Source organism: Monopterus albus, unplaced genomic scaffold (genome assembly GCF_001952655.1).
Source record: "Monopterus albus unplaced genomic scaffold, M_albus_1.0 scaffold59.1, whole genome shotgun sequence".
In the NCBI taxonomy this organism is placed as follows: domain Eukaryota; kingdom Metazoa; phylum Chordata; class Actinopteri; order Synbranchiformes; family Synbranchidae; genus Monopterus; species Monopterus albus.
The window spans coordinates 2,499,990-2,520,869 of record NW_018127939.1 but is presented as its reverse complement, the minus strand read 5'-3'; the positions used below and the strand labels follow the sequence as shown (position 1 = coordinate 2,520,869).

The window sequence follows — 20,880 nt, the reverse complement described above, 5'->3', positions numbered from 1 at the left end:
TCCCTGGAGGAGATTCTGGCAGAAGGTTCGGAGCTGGATGCTAGAAGTCCATCTCACATTGACCTGGTGCGAACAGAGAAGGCCAAACTTAAAGCCCTAAAAGAAGCCATGTACCACAGTGCAGAGCATGGGCATGTAGACATCACCATAGACATACGGAGCCTTGGTTAGTTTCTGCAAACACTCTCAAAAACATGAGCATGCAATGGCTGCAGTATCAAATTATTGTACTGTATGCAGAAGTTATACTGTCTCTATGCATGTCTGCCAGTGTTTTGTGTGTTTACCTCTGTAACTGTTTGTCAGGGGTCCCATGGACTTTGCACACTTGGCTGGAGTCTCTGCGCACATGTTTCCATCAGCACCGCCGACCTCTGATCCAAGGTATTCTGAAAGAGTTCAGCTGCATTGAGGAAGAGGAGTACACCGAGGAGCTCGTCACGCATGGCCTGCCTCTCATGTTCCAGATCCTCAGAGCCAGCAAGGTACTGCGCTGTCTGTGTCGCTTGTTAAACCATTTTCAATTTTAGTTCTTTCAGGTGCTCACTGGCGTAAAATGAACAGAACATCCACCAAAGTTACACTTTGAGCTTTTTCTTTAAAACATTTATACCTGCCTTCTTCTGTGCTTTCAAATGTGTTTGCTGTGTTTACTGAGCTCCTCTTTTTATGATTGCCATTAGGAAGTCAGGGCATCAGCTTTACAGCGACTGACAGAGCCCCAGAGGCCTACGCAGTATCAATTACCTAAAATGATAATGATTTATGATATCCCCTCGCTCCTCTCTGTTGCTGCTCATTAGATCAGGGCCTTGTCTTGTTACTTAAGCTCATGATCCCCCGGGGAGTCTACATTAGATCTAAACAGCACATCACTGTCCTGTCTGACACCTCAGCTTGTTTTGTCTTCTTAGCCTTGGCTTAGCACTGCCCTGTCTGCATGTCATTGCTGATGCGAGGGAAAAAAACACTGCAGTGAGTGCATGCACACACACACTCACATAAATTAGATACACAAGCAAGCAGACATGCAAAGCAGTGCCATACCTACAGTGCCCCCCCCACACACACACTCAGGCCATCCTAGCCTTCAGTGGATTGCTGCGGTGCCAGTCCTTGTCTCTGTGTTGGCTGATGTATAGTGGGGCCAGTGACCCTCATCTCTATGAGGGCCTTGGGGACCCCTGGCACTGTTTTCCCCACCGTGAGGACCAGAGACATCAAGGTACCAGCTGTTCATCTTTCCTCTGCTGCCTTGGGCCACTGAAACTTTCATCCAACAGTTTAGTTTTAGATCTATTTATCTATCTATCTGCCTGTCTACACTGTGTCTGGCTATGTGGTGGATACATACAGTAAATGCATACATTTTTTTTCTGTTGGACTAGCAGGCTGTTAATAGCTATTTGTTGGCTTCATGCCTCAGTGAAAGCAAGGCACCACACTGCACACACGGGACTTGTAGTGCTGTGTATCACTGCTGCAGCTGAATAGCACTGCCTCTCCTTTCTCTCTCAGTTTTGAAAGTTAGGGGTAAGGGTAAGATTATCTCACACTCCTCTCTTTCTCACACTCCTAATGTGTCTGTAGCCTGTCATGGTGTTGCCCATTACAGTCACCTCTGAGGAACTCTGGGTGTAAGAAATAACATTCATCTGATCCGCCTTCAAAGGAGTGTATATGTAGCTTATTTGAGCATCTGCTTTAAAGTCAGTGCTGAGCTTGATAAAAGATATAAGAAGATCTAAGTTTAGCCTCTCTCACTGTGCCAGTAATTGTGCTGGTGTAGGAGAGGAGTAAGGGTTGGTGTTTCTTCATAACATGAACTCCTGGATGCTGGCTGAGCACTGCCCACCCAAGCAGCTCACCTCACCCTCTGATGTTCTGCTACTCTGTCTGTGTTCAGAATGAGGTGATCAGCCAGCAGCTGTCTGCAATCTTCACCCAGTGTTATGGCCCATACCCCATCCCCAAACTGACAGAGATCAAGAAGAAGCAGTCATCACGGCTGGGTGAGGGCCTGTCTTTTTTACTTATTTTATTGTACTTTTGTTACTGTAAAAATCTATCTGTTTAATGATGTGAAAATACAGCAGCACGAAAGCACTACTATGATGTACTTTTTACTGTAATAAGTCAGCTGTTAATGCATTAGTGAATGCATACTGTTGTAAATGGGAAGAGCGCATGATGCCATCTACTGCTCAGACACTGGAACAGAAACTGTAAAAACCTAAATACAGATGATGTGTAGGTGAAATGTGCTGAGAATGTGGAGTCAATCAAAGCTGTATTCCCCAGTTGTTTTTTTAAGTGATAATCAGACAATGTTTCTCTGGCCATGTGTCTTTCAGATCCTCACTTTCTGAACAATAAAGAGATGTCAGATGTGACCTTTTTGGTGGAGGGGCAGCCTTTTTTTGCCCACAAAGTCCTGCTCTTCACAGCTTCCAATAGGTACTTATACACACTTGTATGCATTCAAAATGGACTCATACAAGAAATGTGGATGTACAGTGAATAGTGGTGACCTGTCAATGCCCTGGATTTCATATTACAGTGAAAACTGTAATATGAAAAGATAAATGAATCCCTACAGTAATGATTCAAAAATTTTACATGCTGTGTTGATGTGCTATTGAGACATGATGTCAGTTTCATTTTGTTTTTACTGATCAATCAATGCCCCCGGCATCTTGGCAGGACGTCCATTCCCTATGTAACACTGATGATAACCGATCATTCCTGTCATCAAGTGACTGAAGAGAAATGACATTGCTGACATTTTATCCTCAGAGAAAACATCAAATTGATCATGACAACTCATTATAAAACTAACCCATTACACGATACACTAACCAGCCACTTTATTATGTACTCCTGTACAACTGTATGCACTTCAGTGCAACACTTCCACCTTAACATCTGTTTGAAGCTGAAAATGTTTTTTGTGTGAAATTGTCATAAATGTATAAAATCAATTATATCTTTATTATTGAGGTCATATATAAAGGTGGTCTTGTGCTGGACTACATTTTATTTAAAAGAGTCTCTATGTTTTTGTCCTCCCCAGGGTCAGAATATTATGAACACCTCTGAATATAATGTAGTCTAGTACAACACCGCTTTTAAATCGGCCGTTCTGTGTCGTTTACTCTATTACCGCTATAACCTGCTGTCTTATTAAGATTTATTCCCTCTTGCCAAGTATTAAAAACATGAATAAAATACCTTATGGCTGAACTGCACTAAGACTTAGGGCAGAGACACACCAAGCCGATGGAGACAGAGAGAACGAGAGAGAGACCACTCTGACTGTTAAGCTTAACGAATCAGTGCACGAGAAGAGAGTGGTTCAGGAAAGCCCCTTCAGACCTTTCACTTGAATAGCCATAATTGCATTTTGGTTATCTAAAAAGGCATTTTGACTAGTTGAAATTACAACGTGACTAGTCAAAATGATAATTCAAGATATCTACACTGTGTCCTGACCAGTAAGAATGACAGTTTCAGATATCTACAATTATATTTCAACTAGTCACAATTCCTTTGTGAATATCTGACATGATGTCAGACTGGCAAGCTCTCCAGGGTGTACCCCGCGTCTTGCCCAGTGTCAGATGGGATAGGCCTCAATGCCTCCCCCATGAACCTCTTCAGGAATAAACGGTATAGATAAGGGATGGATGGATAGAAATGACATCACTGGCATCACTGCGCCATTTTATTAGCATTTATTAGAGCAACAGAATTCATATTACAGATATCTACAACTTATTTACGACTACTCAAAACTATAATTTAAGATATCTGCGATTCAATTTTGACTAGACAAAATATGAATTAAAGATATCTGCAATTACACTTTGACTTACAATTCCTCATTGACTTGAATGGGGAAACTGATTTAAGATATCTGCAATTCAGTTCTGCCTATCCGAAATGTGAATTCCTATAAATATTTATGACTAGTAAAAACTCCAATTACAGATATCTTTAATTTGGCACATTTAAAAGATATCCAAATAATCTATTTGGATGTGTCAAACAAAGTTATGACTAGTTGAAATTCAACTGTAGATATATAAAACCGGTGTTGTCAACTAGTCAAAAATGTAATTGCAGATATCTTATAACTAAGTTTTGACTAGCCATAATTACAGTGCAGATATATATAAAAAAGGTGCATTGTTGTCTATGACAGATACGTATCTGGAATTCACATTTCAGATAGACAGAATTGAATTGTAGATATCTTAAATTAGTTTTTCCAACCAGTCAATGAGGAATTCTTACTGGTAAAAATGTAATTCCAGGTATCTTTAATTCAAATTTTATCTAGTAAGAAATTGCAGACATCTTAAAATATAGATTTGACTAGTCATAAATACATTGCAGATTTCTTAAATGTAAATCTTGTCCACCTATGTATTGTTAGAGGGCTTGCCATATCTGTAGTATCCATGATTTCATCCATTTAATGCAGTTTATTTTTGTTTTTCACCTCCACAACCACCTTTCTTCTTCCACAACCAAAAAACCAAGGGCAGAGAATGGAAGGGTCAGGGTTGTGTACAGGACCCAAATGTAGACACAGGAAACAGGTATTACTGACTGGCACAGTAAGGCTTTAATTAGGACCAGTGAGTGGCAAACTGAGCAAGACAGTGACAAACTAAAGTAGAGCAACAGACCAAGAAGTACAACAAGTAAGCTATGCCATGACAAAACTAAGGTGGGGACACAGGCAAAGGGGAAAAGCAATAGCAAAAGGAGGACAACAGAGCAACAGGCATAAACAGTGAGTGGCAATCAGTGGCAGTGTCAAGTTGGAGATGGTGAACAAGTAGCAGATGGGAAATAATTTCAAAATAAGAGCCTGAAACAGGAAGACAAATCAAAACCCTGGCAAGTAATGTCATTTACAACTTCTTATCAGACATATTCTAGACTAGAAGCAGTTATAAACAGCAGCTGTTTTGAATGAGGTTTTTTGTTTATAACTTGTACTTCAGCATTCTAGCTCTTGTCTTTTGGTTTCTGAATGGCAAATACAGATACTGCGAACTGCTGGTAAGGGGAGTTATTCCTCTCACACAGGCACAACACATAAGAGCTAGTTGGCCATTGGCTATAGTCTGTGTGGTATGCTCGAATGCCACTTTTTCAACCCAACTGGCCCAGACAAAGCCGACGTGAGGTGATGCAGAGGTCGGCCTTTGTTGCTGCTAGTTCTTTCATGTTGGCCTGGAGTGTCTCTGCCCTTGTTCTTCCCAAATCCAGACTATAATTTCTCCCTTTTTATTTCTCTCTCTTGCTTCCTTTTCTTTTTCTATTAAGGTTCAAATCTCTTCTAGCAAACAGACCTTGTGGTGAAAACACATGCATTGAAATCAGCAATGTGAAATATCACATTTTTCAGGTAATTGAAATACTCTGCACTAAACAAGACAGAGTTTAAATTAATTTTTACTTCTTCATCTATACAGTTTTTCTCGGTCGCTTTTATTCATTTCTCAGATCAGAAATGAAATTCTCAGAACTACTTGTTCGACCTCCACATCATCTAGTCACTTGTGCACGTCGTTTAAACAATTTCTCATTGTTTTTAACAAATTGCAAATTCTTTGGCACATTCATGCAGGTTATTATGTACAACTGTCTGTTGTTTTCTACATTATCAGTTGCTTATGTCATGTTGATCATTATGTATTATATAGTGCTCTGTTGAATAGTCTGACCTCCCAAAAACAACTAGTCATTGGCTCACTGCAGATGTCATATGCAAAATGGGTGAACTAGTCTTTAGTATCTGTCAAGCATATTTCCATACAGCTCTATTAGACTTCATTTTGCAAATGTGTCTGAAGTTGAACTTGCTCTCCGGTGAATCTTTCATTAATGAAGAGGAATTTTGAAGCCTTAGATCAACCAATGATCATCCAGTTCTTTACTGTAAAATAGCTCAGAGGTGCATCTCATGAACCTTCAACTGGCAAGCATATATAGACAGAGCACGACAGTGTTACAATTTCTGACAATGGAAAATCAAGTAAATGAACAGCGTCAACTACCATGAAGAAAAAGAAGCAAAGGAGTAAGGCTGCATGTGCAAAACAGAGGAAGGGGGGAAAAGAGGCCAAGTACATAAGCATGTTCCTGAGGGCCACACTTGTGGACCATATTGTCAGTCATGGCCTTACAGCTGGAAGGCAGCAGCCGAACGTTAGGAGAACAACCGTTCTGCCCTACCGTCCCTATGTTTACATTTTTACTATTAGATTTTTTTCCACTGTGCTATGCAGTGCTGTAAAACACTTTCTTTTCTGTATCACAATGACAGTAAATATGAATCTTGTTCAAAATCTTCCACATACACTCGTATGAAACCTTGTACTGTTGAAATTGATACAGAAAAAGTGCAGCCTTGAGAATTTTCTGTTACTGTTGTCAAAACCTGAGCCATAGTTGACATCAGAATATACTTCCAGAGTACACTGTTGTATTGACAACATGACTGAGCATTCTGACTGCCATGTTTGTAAATGATGAGGTAAGGACTTGTCATTCTGATGACACTGATATTTGCTTTTGAGAGTTAAACTAAGGCTTATGAGCAAGTGCCGTGCTTTTGCAGGTAATCCATTGCGTGATACTGTTTCTACAAACTGCAGAAATGCTCTTACTGTTTTGCAAGAATGTTTTGAGAAGCAAACCAAAGCGACTGAGAAAAACTGTAAATTCATACAATTGTCTTTGTGTGGGAGATGCATAATATAGTTCTTCCTTTCAGCTGGTGATGCAATATCTCTATTTTGGTGGGACAGATGCTCTACACATCAGGAATACAGATGTTATGGAGGTTAGGTCTTTATTCTGGCTTTCGTGGTGGTTGTATTTTGTACTGTAAAATATGGAGCTCACACCAAAAACAAAATTATATACTGGGAAACAGTTCACTATGGAAGGTGAACCAGTAATAAACTTGTGGTTTTGTTGCAGCTTCTGTCTGCAGCCAAGTTCTTCCAACTGCAGGCGCTACAGAGGCACTGCGAAATTATCTGCTCCAAGAACATCACTACAGAAACCTGTGTGGAGGTCTACAACCATACTAAGGTGCAAACAGAGTTACTGTAGAAATTCTAAGTGATGCACAGAATGTCTACCAACATGTATATACAAAAACACCCTTTTTTCCCATTTTCTTGCAGTTTCTCGATGCTCCAGACCTGGCATCTTATATAGAGGGCTACTTCCTGAAGAACATGGTAATCCTGATTGAGTTGGAGCCATTCAAGCAGCTGTTGTATGATACACCTTCAGATAGCCCCAGCTGTAACATCCTACAGGACCTAGAGAAAACCCTGGCCATCCGCATCCAGTCCATCCACCTGTCTTCCTCTAAGGGATCCATTGTCTGAGTTCCTGACCTATCTGAACATAGGAAGAGGGCGAATGTATTAGAGTGATATCAGAGACACAACACTGTAATGGCGGGTCATTTCAAGTGCAAGAGAGAAGTAGAACTCGTGGACTGTCCAGTTATGATCTCTGTCTCTGTGAAGCTCATCATTTGCTAATATGCTTGTTGTTATTTTAGCATAGATGATTACAAGTCTGTCTGTCTGCCTTGTTGAAATCTACTATGAATTAACACACAATGACCGTCATGAGAAAGCAAGATTATGCCACAATTTGCCAATAACATACTGTAACAGTGTCCTTTGCGTGTTACATGCTGATCTGACTGGATCAGGTGAGAGCACCTGAATACGTGGCTCTGTGTATTCAGATGCGTAATGTGATAAGCCATCAGTGTGTCCCTTCCTGGTTGTGAGGAAGAACTGCTGCCTCATGTTGTGATTATTTGCTTTAACATCTGAACTTGTACAGAGGAATTAATTTTTATATTTGTCAGTCACTTACACTTTTCTGTGCTGATTAATCTTTAAAGCCAAACAATACAAACAGCTGACAGGAATCCATAATATGAGGGATGCAACAAAAGGGACTTTCATCAGCTGACTTTGGGCAAGTGGGTGGGAAAGAAGACTTTTACGTCCTCTACTACTGTGTAAATATTGTTAATAAAACACAAAGCTATTGATAATGTAAGTTAATGTATATATCCAGAGATGTTTTCTTGTGTGTGCTGTAAAAACAAAAAAAGCTCATCTATGTTTAAATGTTGCATGTCAGAGGGTCGACTGTTTTTGTTTTTCTGTCTGAACTGTGGGAGGGTTACGCCGAGGTGTTGCTTTCACACTTGAGTGACAATAGTTTTGTTATCAGCATGAATCACTATAAATGTGTAGCAAACAAATGGTGTCGTCATTTTGTGTGAGAGGTTCCAGGCCTGTTTAGTCTGGAACTGGGAACATTATGTTGTCAACTGTTTTCTGCTGTTAAAACCATATGACTTGTGAAGTGTGACTTGATATTTCTTTCCTCTATAAAGATTAATATAAAGAGTACTATAAATTTGCTCATAGATTCTTCTTGTGCACTCTCTGGCTCAAAAACACCCCAAGGGGACATCTATTATTCTGTTTGTTGTGAAATTTTGAAGGCTGTCCTGTTAGCTGTTATTTTGATCTCCACTGCTGAAAGGTTAGAGCTCAGCTGGAGAGTGGTTTGATGTGGCACCCAACTGCTCACAAGCCAGTGTTGTCGTGGATAAATACTCTGAAAGTAAGAAAAGAAAAGAAAACCCCTTGAACACCACACTAATTTATGGAGCCCACAAATGTAGCAATCATTTTACATGACAAGCTCCATGAAAGTTAGCAAGTTGTTAATATGCTGCTTGTAAGTTTCCAGAAACTATTGTTACATAATAATTTCCAGAAGAGCTAGAGGACAGAGGAGAATCTGGGCTGTTTGTAAAGATGGGTTTAGAAAAATCTACTCTGGGTGAATAAAATAACACACCTATGTTTAAAATACACTCAATATTTATTTAATAAATGAGTCAAAAAGGGCCATTATGCCAGCTTTCTTTTCATCTTCAAATGCATGTCTCTTGTTTTCATCAAGGACCACGATGAGATCTTGTACTTTATTGACAACTGGGAGATGTGCATCATTTAATCATAATGTCAGACGACTCTATCTCAAACCTCCCAAGTAGTGTTAGCTAACTTGGTTGTGGTTGTGTCTGAAACTGATCCTGTTGCTAACTCATTTGCTGCTCCATACAGTTTACTCAATACCAGAGGTGGAAGAAGTACTCAGATCCTTTACTTAACTATTAGTAGCAGTACAACAGATTAAAAATACTATGTTCTGTTTTAGTCTATTCTCTTGCAAAAGAGATGAAAAGCAAAGCGGGGTAAACTGTGTGTGGCCACTGTCATATGAGTCGCTGCTGATAAGAATTCATCTCTCATTTGCCACGCTGACCCGCATTATGCACTGGTTTTAAAATAACAGCCAAGAGATTCATGGTGCCATTACAGGATATTTATCTATATTTATACTTTGTGCCAGCCAGACATTATCCTGATTTATTTTTCTATATGTCAGGAGCACCACAATACTCAGGGTTTGTTTGTCTCCACAGTTTTTGTAGAGGTTTATGAAATTGTAAACTCTCTCACACTCAAATTACTGGGGGTAAATAATGTATCCAGACAGATTTTTGTAATGTTTTGGTTTCCTAGATGTTTAACTCTGTCTCATCTAATCGGTGTTCCTTTACATAACATCTCCAAAGTACTGTTGTAATTCACGGTTCCCTCTTTGAGTGTGTATGGCATTTGCAGTCTGTGTGTGTGTGTGTGTGTGTGTGTGTTAGACAGAGACATTAGATTGGCGAGGGACAGGGTGACAGCAGTTGTTAAGGAGTCGCCATGGTTACCGCTGCCCAGGAGCAAAGTTGAATACTCTACTGTGTTAAACACTGAATGGAATCCTGAGGTGCACATACATGTAAATGCTTATACACTGACACAGTGAACACACACTTGCACACAGTCACCGTCACCCAATGGTATTTACTCCTGACTGAGTAGTTAGGAGGTTCTAATTTGAAGAAGACATTATCCATCATCAGATTAGCTGTGTAAGACAATAGACCATGTGATTAGGACATGGAAATGTCTCTGTTGCCTCTTTTCTAAAGCACAGCTGGACATCTTAATTTTTTGGGCTGCGGACTGCAAGCAGTGTGCTAAGTAACACTAAGGGAAGTCGTGAGGGCTGCTCCACAGGGGGACACGTTGAAGTATACAAGCAAAAACCAACTGTTTGTACATGATTTTCTCTTTGTGACAGTTCCATTTTCTTGCTATGAAGTGAAGTTTCTAAACACATAATTTTTGTGTGTTTCCATGTGTGCAATTCAGAACATCCATTGTTCAGTTTTGTGAGTGGGTTGAAATGCTGTGTGTGAGCAAATGGGAGGGAAGAAAGAGGGGTTGCCCTACTAACTCTGCCCCCCGTGCGAACCTCTTCATGCTCCCCTTGTTGTCATGCACAAGCACTCTCTCTTTGGCACAAAGTAGGCCGGCAGCACAAGAGCCATGTGTTTTTGCTTCACGCTTTGAAGGCCTCAAAAAAAAAAAAACTTTTCAGAACTGTTTCTGAGAAACGTCATGCAAAGATAGAGAGAGAGAGAACAAGAGATTAAAGAGCAATGAAAGGGAGTGTGAGAGAGATAGATGGTGAGCAGAGGTAGCTACAGACGAAAACAGGCTGCTCTCTATGTGGTGCTTTGATCTTGGTTGTGAAGGACATTTGTTGGACAATACTGGGGGAAACTGTGCAGGAGACCCAACAACAGGTGAGTGTGGAGGGAGCAATATGTGAAAAGGAAGCAGTGAGAAAGAAGATAGCGGTATAAGTGGCATTTTTTTTTGGCTTGAGTAGACAAAAAGCAGGGGATTGATGTTGTAATACTGTATGAAAAGTAGCCTAATGCACTTTTCATTCATTTTCCCTATTAATTCTCATGTTGGAATACAGGAGTAATCTTGATTTCCATCTTAATTTCAAAATAATCTTGTTTATCCTATGGCTTAAAGGGCAGACACAAGGCCTGAGTTTACTAATCACTGACCACTCTACAGCAAATGTATTTAAATCCCCTTTGTAGCTCCATCTCTTTGACCTGCTGTATCACTGCTGGAATTTGTTTTCTTCTTCTTCTTCTTTGTTCCCAGAGGCTGTAATCTACACTTGTTGTTTTCCATCATATCCAAAGTTATCTACCAACAATTTCAGTGATGCATCGTGAGGAACTATCACCCAGAGAGGAGTTCACCTACAGCCATGTACCCACTCTAGAGAGGGGTAGCGGGACACTGGGACGACGTGGCGACAGGGAAGTGGAGAGGAGGCCAGACAGGGGGGAGCGGGACAGCTACACAGTGGACGTGAGGGCCAGTGACCTGCAATTGGCACAGCCGGAGCCTCTGCAGCACCCCTGCTTCAGCTACAGGGCCTGGCTCTACAGTGTCCTCATAGGGGTGAGAGGAAAGATGCTCACGGAGAGTTATAAATGAGGCAAACTACGAGATGTGCCTGTTTAGTTCATAACACACCAAATTAAAAGGCTGAGGGGATCATTTTCTAATGAGATGTTATCCTCATCTTGAAAGTATGAGTGTAATGGCAGCAAGAAATCTTGATTTGCGCTTCCACATTTAAGTGAGAAGAAGCATATATCATTATGTCTGCAGACGGTGCAACCTCTAATCTACTGCTGTCTGCAAGTGTTTCAAAGGTCAGCAGCTTGTCTTTGGATGTGTGTTGTGTTGTATCTGGTTAACTGGGACACAGGTGAGGTTTACTGTATGTATGAGTGTCTGTAGTTGTACAGTATGTACTACATCATTGTCTCTGTGTGTGTGTGTGTGTGTGTGTTTCCTCAGGGCAGTCTGCTCATCACGTCTGGTTTCTCTCTGTACCTGGGAAATGTGTTTCCTGTTGCTATGGACTACCTGCGTTGTGCTGCAGGCTCTGTAAGTGACAGTCATGCCAGTGTAATCACAGTCACAGCCATACTAATGTCGCCTCTCTACCTATACTATAGTTTATAAAAATTGATATTAGACTATTTTGTCAAAAGGCCAGGGAGGCGTAATTTTCAGCCACCATCTGCTAAACTGATAAATGCAGGAGCTCATTTGTTGACCTTCTTCACAGGGCCTCCCTGCAGCGATAGTTAGTTTTGCCATTGCCAAGAACAGACATGTTGCTGTGAGTAAACAATGAACACACAAAAGGCAAAAGAGATAATTATGTTATGATGAATTTTTAATTGAAGTTCCTTGAGGCAATTGAATCTTGGTACTAATGTATCACATTTGTCTTTTTTTCAAGGTGTCAGATTTCCAGGTGATGTATGTGTCAACATTTGCTGTGACAACCACCTGCCTGGTTTGGTTTGGCTGTAAACTAGTCCTGAACCCTTCTGCTGTCAATGTAAACCCATCATATTAATATGATGTATAGCCTACCCATCATTTAATTGCTCCTAGACACATTAAGTGGTTTTTGTTATTTCCTTCCTTCAGTCTTTGTCTTTCATCCTCCTGCTGTGTGTTCTCACAGATCAATTTTAACCTCATCTTGATGATTGTGCTGGAGGTGCTGATGGCCAGTACTGTCATCCTTTCAGCCCGCTCTGCAGAGGACTGCTGCTGCCATAGGAAGGTGTGTGTGGATTGATTCTCTTTGTTCCCCCGTCTGATGTCTCTCCCCTCTTGCTCTCCCTCTAGCTTTCACTTTTCCATCCTAAACTCCTCTCAATTTTGCACCCATCATCTAGTCACATGACAGACCTGTGGTTGTAACACCTGCAGTGTTCCCCACTCAGCTCCTTAAGGCATATTCTGTGAGTAGTTTGCAGTTTCTTTGCATATGATGTTGCTGTCTGGTTCCAATGTGTCTATTTACCAGTCACTAGGGAATGTCTCTATCAGGTGATCGAAGTGATTGTGGGAATCTCTGCTGTCTTTGGAGGCATTATTGCTCTGAACATGGATGCTTTGCTACCCGGCCCTTACCTCTCTGTTACATTTTTCTGGATCCTTGTGGCTGTAAGATTTTCTTACTAAAGCTTAATGTTCATTGTGACAGAGATAGATTGCAGCCTACAATAACAACTAACACCGACTTCATCACATAACTTTGTCTTATCTTTAATCTGTTGCAGTGTTTCCCCAGTGCTATTGCAAGTCATGTTGTGTCAGAATACCCCAACAAATGTCTGGTGAGTACAAGACAATATTCTAGTAGGGCCCCAGTCTTGAGATTATTTAGTACAATACAATGGGCCAAACATGGTTTTAAAGGGTGAGTGTAAGTAATTAAAGGAACATATTAGGAGCTTTCAAAGTCCAAATATATCTTGATGCATGATGAGGCAGATCTAAAATTTTGATTTTGATTTGATTTTATTAGCTACATCAGCTACATGTCCTAGGATCCAATTTTGATTTTGATTTGATTTTATTAGAATCCCCATTAGCTGAGGCAATACATCAGCTACATGTCCTAGGATCTACACAAACATTAAAAACATAACAGATAAAATGTGTGTAGACAGAACAAGTGTTTAATTCTGTTGTGTTGACACATTTAAAATGCAGCTCGAGACAAATCTGTTTAGACTTTTATTTGTGTCATGTTTTATCTCTTTCTATTTTTTTGGTGTTTTTACTGCTTTCTGTATGTACAATATGTTATCTTATCTTTTATTGTGAAACACTTAGAGTGACTGAGCTTTTTAAAGATGCTAGATAAATAAAGTTACCTAATGTATCTTATAGAGGTTAATTAGGTTGTTTGCTGAGGAAAGATGACCTTCATTAATTAGAACTAAATCTCTCATTTATACAAACTGCCTCTATTTCCTTTCTCTACAAATTTGTTTTTCCTTTTTTCTGTGTTCCTCCTTTTTCTCTCTCGTTCTTGTGTCTGTCAGGTGGAGGTACTAATTGCCATCAGCAGTGTGACGTCTCCTCTCCTCTTTTCAGCCTCTGGCTTCCTCTCCTGCAGTGTTATTAGCTTTATTGAAATTTTTTTGCATGATGTGCCCACAGCCAAGGTGAGTCTATTGAAGTCAAGATTTAGCAGAGATATGAAGTGTGCAGGATTTCACATCTTTCTGAATAAGACATATGGGAACACATTTTAGAGAAACTGTGAAAATGACTGTGGGAAATGTAATTCAGAATAATCCAATTTCATTTGCATGTTTGTGTATGTGTGTCGATGTTCCAGCAATCCTACGACATCCTGCTGCTGATTCTGTTGGTGCTGTTGCTGGTGCAGGCAGTTCTAACTGCAGCCACTGTGGTGCACTGTGCCTCCTACAAGAGCCAGCTCCACATGGGGGCTCCAGAGTGCGAAAACAACTTGCACAACCCGATCCACTGCTGTGAAGTATGGCAGATTAAAGCAGGAGTTGTCCACACAAACGGACAAATTTGTCTGTATACGATTTTCCTTTCTTGACTGTCTCTTCACTTCCAACAAGAGAGACAGTTGTGAATGTGGTATTATGCTATATTTAATCGTGTTTCAGGTGTTATACCATACACCAGCTTATGAAAAAGGTTTTTTACATATGACAGCGTAACAATCAATGACCTAGCCGTACATATAATCATTCTCTGTAATGTCACCTTTCCCCTTCCACTTCTCTCTCTCCTTATTCATTTTCCTGTGTTGCCTCTTCAGCAGCAAGCATCCAATTGGAAGCTGCAGGATTTCGACAAGGACAGAGCCTGGAAGTCGGTTGTGGTCCAAATGGCCCAGTGAGCAGCCCTACAATACATGGAGATGTTTGATATAAAGGAGAAATTAAATATACTCTGTAAGTTGTAAGCCCAAGAGTAAAATGGTGAGACAGAAAATATTGTAAAAAAATAAGTAAAACTGTAATGATTTATTCAGAAGTACGAAGACGGACCCAGAGAGCTGTCTTCTCTTGTCTTCTTGTTTTTATTCATCAAAAATATATATATACACTAATACCATATACTATAGGTCCAGCAAATAGATAAATAAATAGAAATAAAAATCATGTGAGCCAGTGTTTTATAGTATAAAAATGTTCTGAGCACTTGTGAATACATTTTTGTGATGCCTGAAAATATTTACTTTTGTTCTACACAGTAAATCCAGGATTTAGTGGATGATGCAGTTTTGACAGCACAGGGTTGCACTATAGGATGAAAAGCATGTACAGTACAGAATTAAAGACAACTCATGAAACATGTTTGAATAACTTTATTCTCCGCTGATTTTATTTCCAGCTAGTGAACACTGAGTTTGTCATCAGCTGTTTCAAAAGGTGTTTGTATAGTGTTTTATGCTTAATCAATTACCCATATTCATAAAAAGAAATATTGTTCAGTTCAGTTATCGTTCTATTATTAGATACAGTGATGTTTAAACTTCATATGATTTACTGGATATATGTCTGCACGCAAAAACCGATACACTTTAGCTTTCTTGTTTGGAAATGGAACCCTTTGGAAATGTATTCAGTTATTTGATTTCCTTCCTCTGTTAATTTACTCCCATCCCTCCACTGTGTTCTGTGTTAGACACTGGACTTGTTATATTCTTACTTATAAGGAATCATTTTCCTTTACATAGTAAACAATCATGCATTGTCTGTGTTTAGGTTAAAAATAAAATGCATTTCCAAACACTTTTGGCCAGTTTTGGTTTGTCAAAATGTGAAGCAAACACTCAGTGGCTACCTTATTAGTTACACCTGTACAGGCTGTTTTCCTATAAAGCCTACTTTAATGATGCATATAATGCTGGTTTTTTAAAAAGGAGTTATTTAATTATTTTAGCATTTAGGTCATACGTTTTCTGGTCCCCTTGTGTAGGCTACAAAGCGAGGACAAAGAACTTATAACAACATATGTCGAAATTCTGCAAACATAAAATCTGTGGCAGAAGTGTTGTATTCAGTTGCAGGAGAGTGGATTTCTTAAAGCATGGCCTGGAAGAAGAGTAGGATGCTCTTTTTTTGCATTCTTTAGCATTTTTTATTACCACCTTGTCAGGAAGCAGGAAGCTGTGTCAAATCTTAGACATGAACATCACTGAGATCTCGGACACAACGCGCACACGCATAAAGAGAGAGAGACAGAGAGAGAGGCTGCTATATTTGGAAGCAGACATAGTGAGGAGCGGCTTCCCTAACCGGCAGAAACCGGCTTGAGGAAAAACTGACTTATGGCACATCCAGATGACGGACATCGGGGGCGCGCTCACTGGGACTTGTAGACGCAGGAATACCAATTGAGAACCAAAGGATGGTGGACGTTGCAGACTGCAATGTACCAAGCTGCTGTGATGTGGTGGTAATCTGAGTCATTAGACAAGAGTACTATTCACAACTGAATATTCTTTAATAAAGCCGCTCATTTATGTTGTTCCCCTGGAAGACTTCCCTCTAAGACTTATCTACACATACACCTGATCAGTCGTAGAAGGCTCTATTTGTCTCTAATATAAATGAGCTGGGTTTGCCCTCCGCCCCACCCACTGAGCTTGAAGGATAGACATCCTTCCCATTCGGTGTTAGTAACGTTTAAATGGTCAATCCCACATTCATAGATGATGGGCAGGTTGGACAGACCTATCAGTATGATACTTAAAGCCTGCCAGCGCCTTGTAGTGAGGTTGTAGACTGAACAGAGGATTTGAATAGAAGTAGCTGGTAACTGGAGGTAAGCCTGTTCACCAAGACCAACCAAGCCCTAGTGCTAAGCAGACAATCCCATGTGTACACTAGTAACTATCTGTGGTATAGGCAATTTTAACACTGTAACCATCCAGTAACTTTCATATAAGAATCTGTAGTCTAATATTTATATGGCAAACCTAAAAAAATAATTAGGCCTATATAATGAATAGGATATCGATTTCTGCAACACAGTTACATTTATCTTCCATTATTAGACAATGTGTTATCTCATCCCTTGTTTCTGATGAGGTGGCGTGGCAGGGGAGGGGTGGAGAGCTGGGGGGTAGGGGGTGGAGGCGGAACAAACCGGTGTGCTCGGATACACGCCGTAGCTGCTCGCCCGCACTGCAGATTAACTCTTAACGTGCCGGCAGATGCAGCAGCGAGAACATGGTGAGTGCATTTTCTCTCATTTTCCCACTGTGTGCACATAATCTCGTTTGTCGGCACCACAGGAGGAAGCGTGGCTTTGCCGGCGTTAGTCTTTCAAGTGTGGACAGGTAGACAGCTGATGCCAGGTATTCAGCATCTCAAAGGATCTCCTCTCCTCTCATGCACACACACACAGACGCGAAGCAACAGGGTACACACGCTCCCACTCTCACGTTTAATCGCTACACTTGATGTTTAGCAGCTCGTCACTGGCTGCCTGTTCGGGAGCTGTCCGCTGCTCCGGTGCTGAAACAGTTCGTCGTCCCCGGGTAGCTGCGATTCGCTGCAGTGCAACGTCTCTGATGGAAGTGTGGTCCTCCCAGTCTCCTGAATGCACACAGCTCTGAGGAACAGCAGTTATTCTAGCTCAACGCGAGCTAACTAGAGGAGCCAGTGATTTTCTCACCCCAGTGAAATGCTCCTGCAGTGTTCCCATAGGAACTTATTGAGAATACATTATGCTGTTTTTCTATCTTGCATGTACCATTCATCTAAAACAATATTCCTTCACAGCTTCTTACATCTATCACTGGACTGCTATTGGCATCTGATCAAATTTGTCTGAGAACAAATGTCAGAGCCATGTGGACTGAAAGTTTTTCCCTCCTCAGCATTCACATATTTTATAAGGAAAGAACAGAGCTCCTTCTGATATTGTCCCAGAGTCTGTTTCTTTGTAGCAGGCTACACTGGTCACAGCCAAGCTATATGCTGTAGTAGCCAAGGAATGTGGGATTCACTCTCTAAATACTTCACCTAGCTCAGGGGCATAATTTGTTTGACTGGAGCAGTGCCAGTGGCTCAGGGGCAGCAGTGCAGCCTTTACCAAAGCACCTAAAATGCGATGTTTCCCCTTTAAATTTAAATTATGCAAAGTTTATTCCCCTCTGATCTTCACTAAGACAGAATTTGAGGATGTGAACAAAGCTGTCTTGCTTGACACTAGGCAGTGTGCAGAAAAGAATATAAAAACTGTACAACTGTATATCTTGTAAGGGCATAGAGGACAATTTGTTCTCTTTATCAGGTATAACCCCAATTACCGCATACTGTCAGCATTAACATATAAAGTCTTGAATAATGTTCACTTATAAAGGAAGTCCTATTACCTTTCTTATCATGCGGATGAAAGTGAGAGAGCTGACCAGAGTTAGGTTCACTGTCCCATGTATGCGTGAAACCACAGCCTCAAGGTTCTACTCTATGAGGATAATTTCCTGCCTTGGACTTTGCTTTTTGAGGATTTCATAAATGAGCTGTTTTTGCATAATGAGAAGAAAGTCAAAGGAGGGCAGAAGGAGGAATGGAGAGAGGAAGTGAAAAAAGGAGAATTGAGAAGTTGAGGATTGTTGGTGGGAAGGGGCGATGCATCCACAATCATCCTGAAGGACATTCACATAACCTTCAAGTGACACCAGCGTGCAGCTGCCACTGATCCACCCTGAGCAATCACCACGCACACATATGCGTGCACATAAATGTATGCATGTAGGAATGACTTCCCACTGACAACCTGACATCGCAGTGTGCACACAATGTTCCACAGAGATAAATACCACCAGAGGAGCAGGGTACAAATATTGGCTAACAAAAAATAAGGTCTGTTGTTTCTTAAGACATGTAGAACATTGTTTAAAATTACTGAAGAAATTCTGTTTGTAATCAATGTCAGGTCACACTATGGCTCATTTGAAAGGCAGCTGGACTAATTATCTGTTGTCCATATGCCTGAAATAACATCTTGGATCTCACAGTGCTTTAAAAAAAAAAGCCCACACAGCCATCCTAACTTGTGGTCTCTCTTTTAGGAAAGGACTGGCCAGAGCGTCTCCTGACTGAAGCTCACGTAACAACTCTTCAGCTAATGATCACTCTCTCTGGGGACGCCTCCTAAACTCAGCTCATTCCTTAATTTGCTGCAGAGTGTGGGGACTAAGGCCTAGCACTGCAGAGACAGAGTAAAATACAGGGGCGCAACCAGAAGAGGCTGAGGCAGGAGTGTGCTTCTGAAAATTGTCTGTTCTTCTAAAAGACAAGAGCTGTCTTAAGACCACGCCTTATGACCCTCTTCTTTCCCACACATGGTGACAAAGACTGAAGTCGGCCACACATTTCTTTGTGTGTGTGCCTGTGTGTGGGTGTGTCAGATTGGGTTGAGGAGTATTTAACTACAACCAGGAGCAGTTGGCTTCCCAACCAGCACAGAGGGGCATTGTAGTGTGTGTGCTTTGTGTTCCGGATGCAGAACATCCTTGATCAAAACTTAGACATGGCCACAGCTCTACTCGCCGGCGAGAAGCTAAAGGAGCTCATCCTGCCGGGTTCCTCACAGGATGAGAAGGGCGGGGCGCTGGCCAGCCTCATGGTGCAGCTCAAGCTGGAACTGCCCTTTGATCGTGTTGTTACTATAGGGACGGTCATCATCCCCATCCTGCTGGTCACCCTCGTCTTCACTAGGAACTTTGCTGGTGAGATTTTCAGCCACTAGAGGGGGTTTGCTGTCAGATGCTTACAACAGCAGCTGCTAGCTCTCCCTAAACCAAAGTTCAGTTTGTTAAAAAATCTACTGTAGATCAAACCTGTGAAGGCTTTGACATGTATACATACACTGCACTTTGATTCTTTTAAGCAACAGAACTCATAAATCACAAGACTCACAGGTCTGGTTAGAAGGTAGAGTGGAAGCGATGGATGGGAGGGATGCTAAGTTTGTTGCTGAGACAGACTCCCTGCAGAGCCGCTTTTAACCAGCTGGGACTGCATGTTTAATTTAAGCAGAAAAAAGATGTGGGTGTTTAGATAACATTTGATATTTAAGGCATTTTCAAACAATTCATTGGTATGTCAAACCACAAGGACAGAGATGTTTATTTGGATAACAATTAAAACTACTGTATTTGTAATATCAAACTTTACTGCACTGCACTTAGGTCCAAAGATTAAAAGTGGACTTGTTGCAACTGCTTAGGTTTGTACTTAGACACAGACATGATAGAGAACTTTGACAAGAAGGAGTGTTCTTGATTCCTCTATCTGAACCTGACAGATGCTGTTCTCATTTCAAAAATCAGTACTGTCAAAAGCACAGTGCTTTGTGCTGAACAGATGAATTATTCCAAAAGATTCTTCAAGATACCGAGATGAGGAAGATGGAGGATATTTCCTAGGAAATGGGAAAATTTTTTTTTTGAGAGTTGTTTCCACGGAAATGATATATGAAAAGTTCTAAAGTTTTGAATGGAACTGTAATCCCTTAATCACTTACTTGGAAACGAAACATAGATTAGCATTAAACCCTGCAAAACTACTAAACGGTTCTGTTTTGACCTGTAAGACTCAGTGTAGCTGTGTGCTCTCACAGTTTTACAGTACAGTGGATGATTATAATTAATATTTCAAGCATCTTTACATTGCTTCACTTTCAAATAATTGTCAGATATCAGTAATAAAATTGGACAAAAAAGCCACAAAATATAGTATTAAAACATTCTTCTTTCAGCTAATATACTTAAATTGTAAGTTATAAATGTCACACTTTTTCAAATTTGGTTTGAACTGATGCTGTCCATCTGTACTTTCCTCAGAGGAGCCCATATACTGTTACACACCGCACAACTTCACAAGAGACCAGGCATTGTATGCAAGAGGCTACTGCTGGACAGAGCTGCGTGATGCTGTACCTGGTGTGGAGCCTCATCTCTGGCCTTCACTATTTGAGCACAAGTTCC

The 20,880-nt window shown here is 40.8% G+C and overlaps 3 protein-coding genes across 4 annotated transcripts in view; all 3 read left to right on the top strand.

Moving 5' to 3' along the window:
- The window catches only part of btbd11b (BTB (POZ) domain containing 11b), a 71,301-nt gene extending 62,433 nt beyond the window's left edge, over positions 1–8,868 (top strand). The window contains exons 11-18 of the mRNA XM_020603024.1: positions 1–166; positions 307–485; positions 1,907–2,012; positions 2,355–2,457; positions 5,341–5,422; positions 6,794–6,862; positions 7,003–7,116; positions 7,212–8,868. The exon at positions 1–166 is cut by the window's left edge and continues 12 nt beyond it. Coding sequence (XP_020458680.1) covers positions 1–166; positions 307–485; positions 1,907–2,012; positions 2,355–2,457; positions 5,341–5,422; positions 6,794–6,862; positions 7,003–7,116; positions 7,212–7,421 — 1,029 coding nt within the window. The 3' untranslated portion in view covers positions 7,422–8,868. The remainder of the gene's footprint in view (positions 167–306; positions 486–1,906; positions 2,013–2,354; positions 2,458–5,340; positions 5,423–6,793; positions 6,863–7,002; positions 7,117–7,211) is intronic.
- A 1,636-nt stretch (positions 8,869–10,504) lies between these two features.
- On the top strand, positions 10,505–15,667 carry mlc1 (modulator of VRAC current 1). Of its 2 annotated transcripts, none has more exons than XM_020602939.1 (12): positions 10,505–10,783; positions 11,163–11,468; positions 11,874–11,963; positions 12,148–12,201; positions 12,325–12,426; positions 12,556–12,657; positions 12,773–12,838; positions 12,927–13,043; positions 13,160–13,216; positions 13,931–14,053; positions 14,230–14,391; positions 14,692–15,667. In XM_020602939.1, the coding sequence occupies exons 2-12, from the start codon at positions 11,226–11,228 to the stop codon at positions 14,767–14,769; spliced, it is 1,194 nt and encodes a 397-aa protein (XP_020458595.1). In that variant the 5' UTR covers positions 10,505–10,783; positions 11,163–11,225; the 3' UTR covers positions 14,770–15,667. The 2 variants fall into 2 exon arrangements, with proteins under 2 accessions (XP_020458595.1, XP_020458594.1); XM_020602938.1 differs by having other exon boundaries at positions 14,689–15,667.
- A 1,368-nt stretch (positions 15,668–17,035) lies between these two features.
- Positions 17,036–20,880, top strand: part of panx2 (pannexin 2) — a 9,719-nt gene continuing 5,874 nt past the window's right edge. Inside the window, exons 1-3 of the mRNA XM_020602978.1 lie at positions 17,036–17,113; positions 18,961–19,620; positions 20,737–20,837. Of these exons, the coding sequence (XP_020458634.1) occupies positions 19,392–19,620; positions 20,737–20,837 (330 nt within the window). The 5' untranslated portion in view covers positions 17,036–17,113; positions 18,961–19,391. The remainder of the gene's footprint in view (positions 17,114–18,960; positions 19,621–20,736; positions 20,838–20,880) is intronic.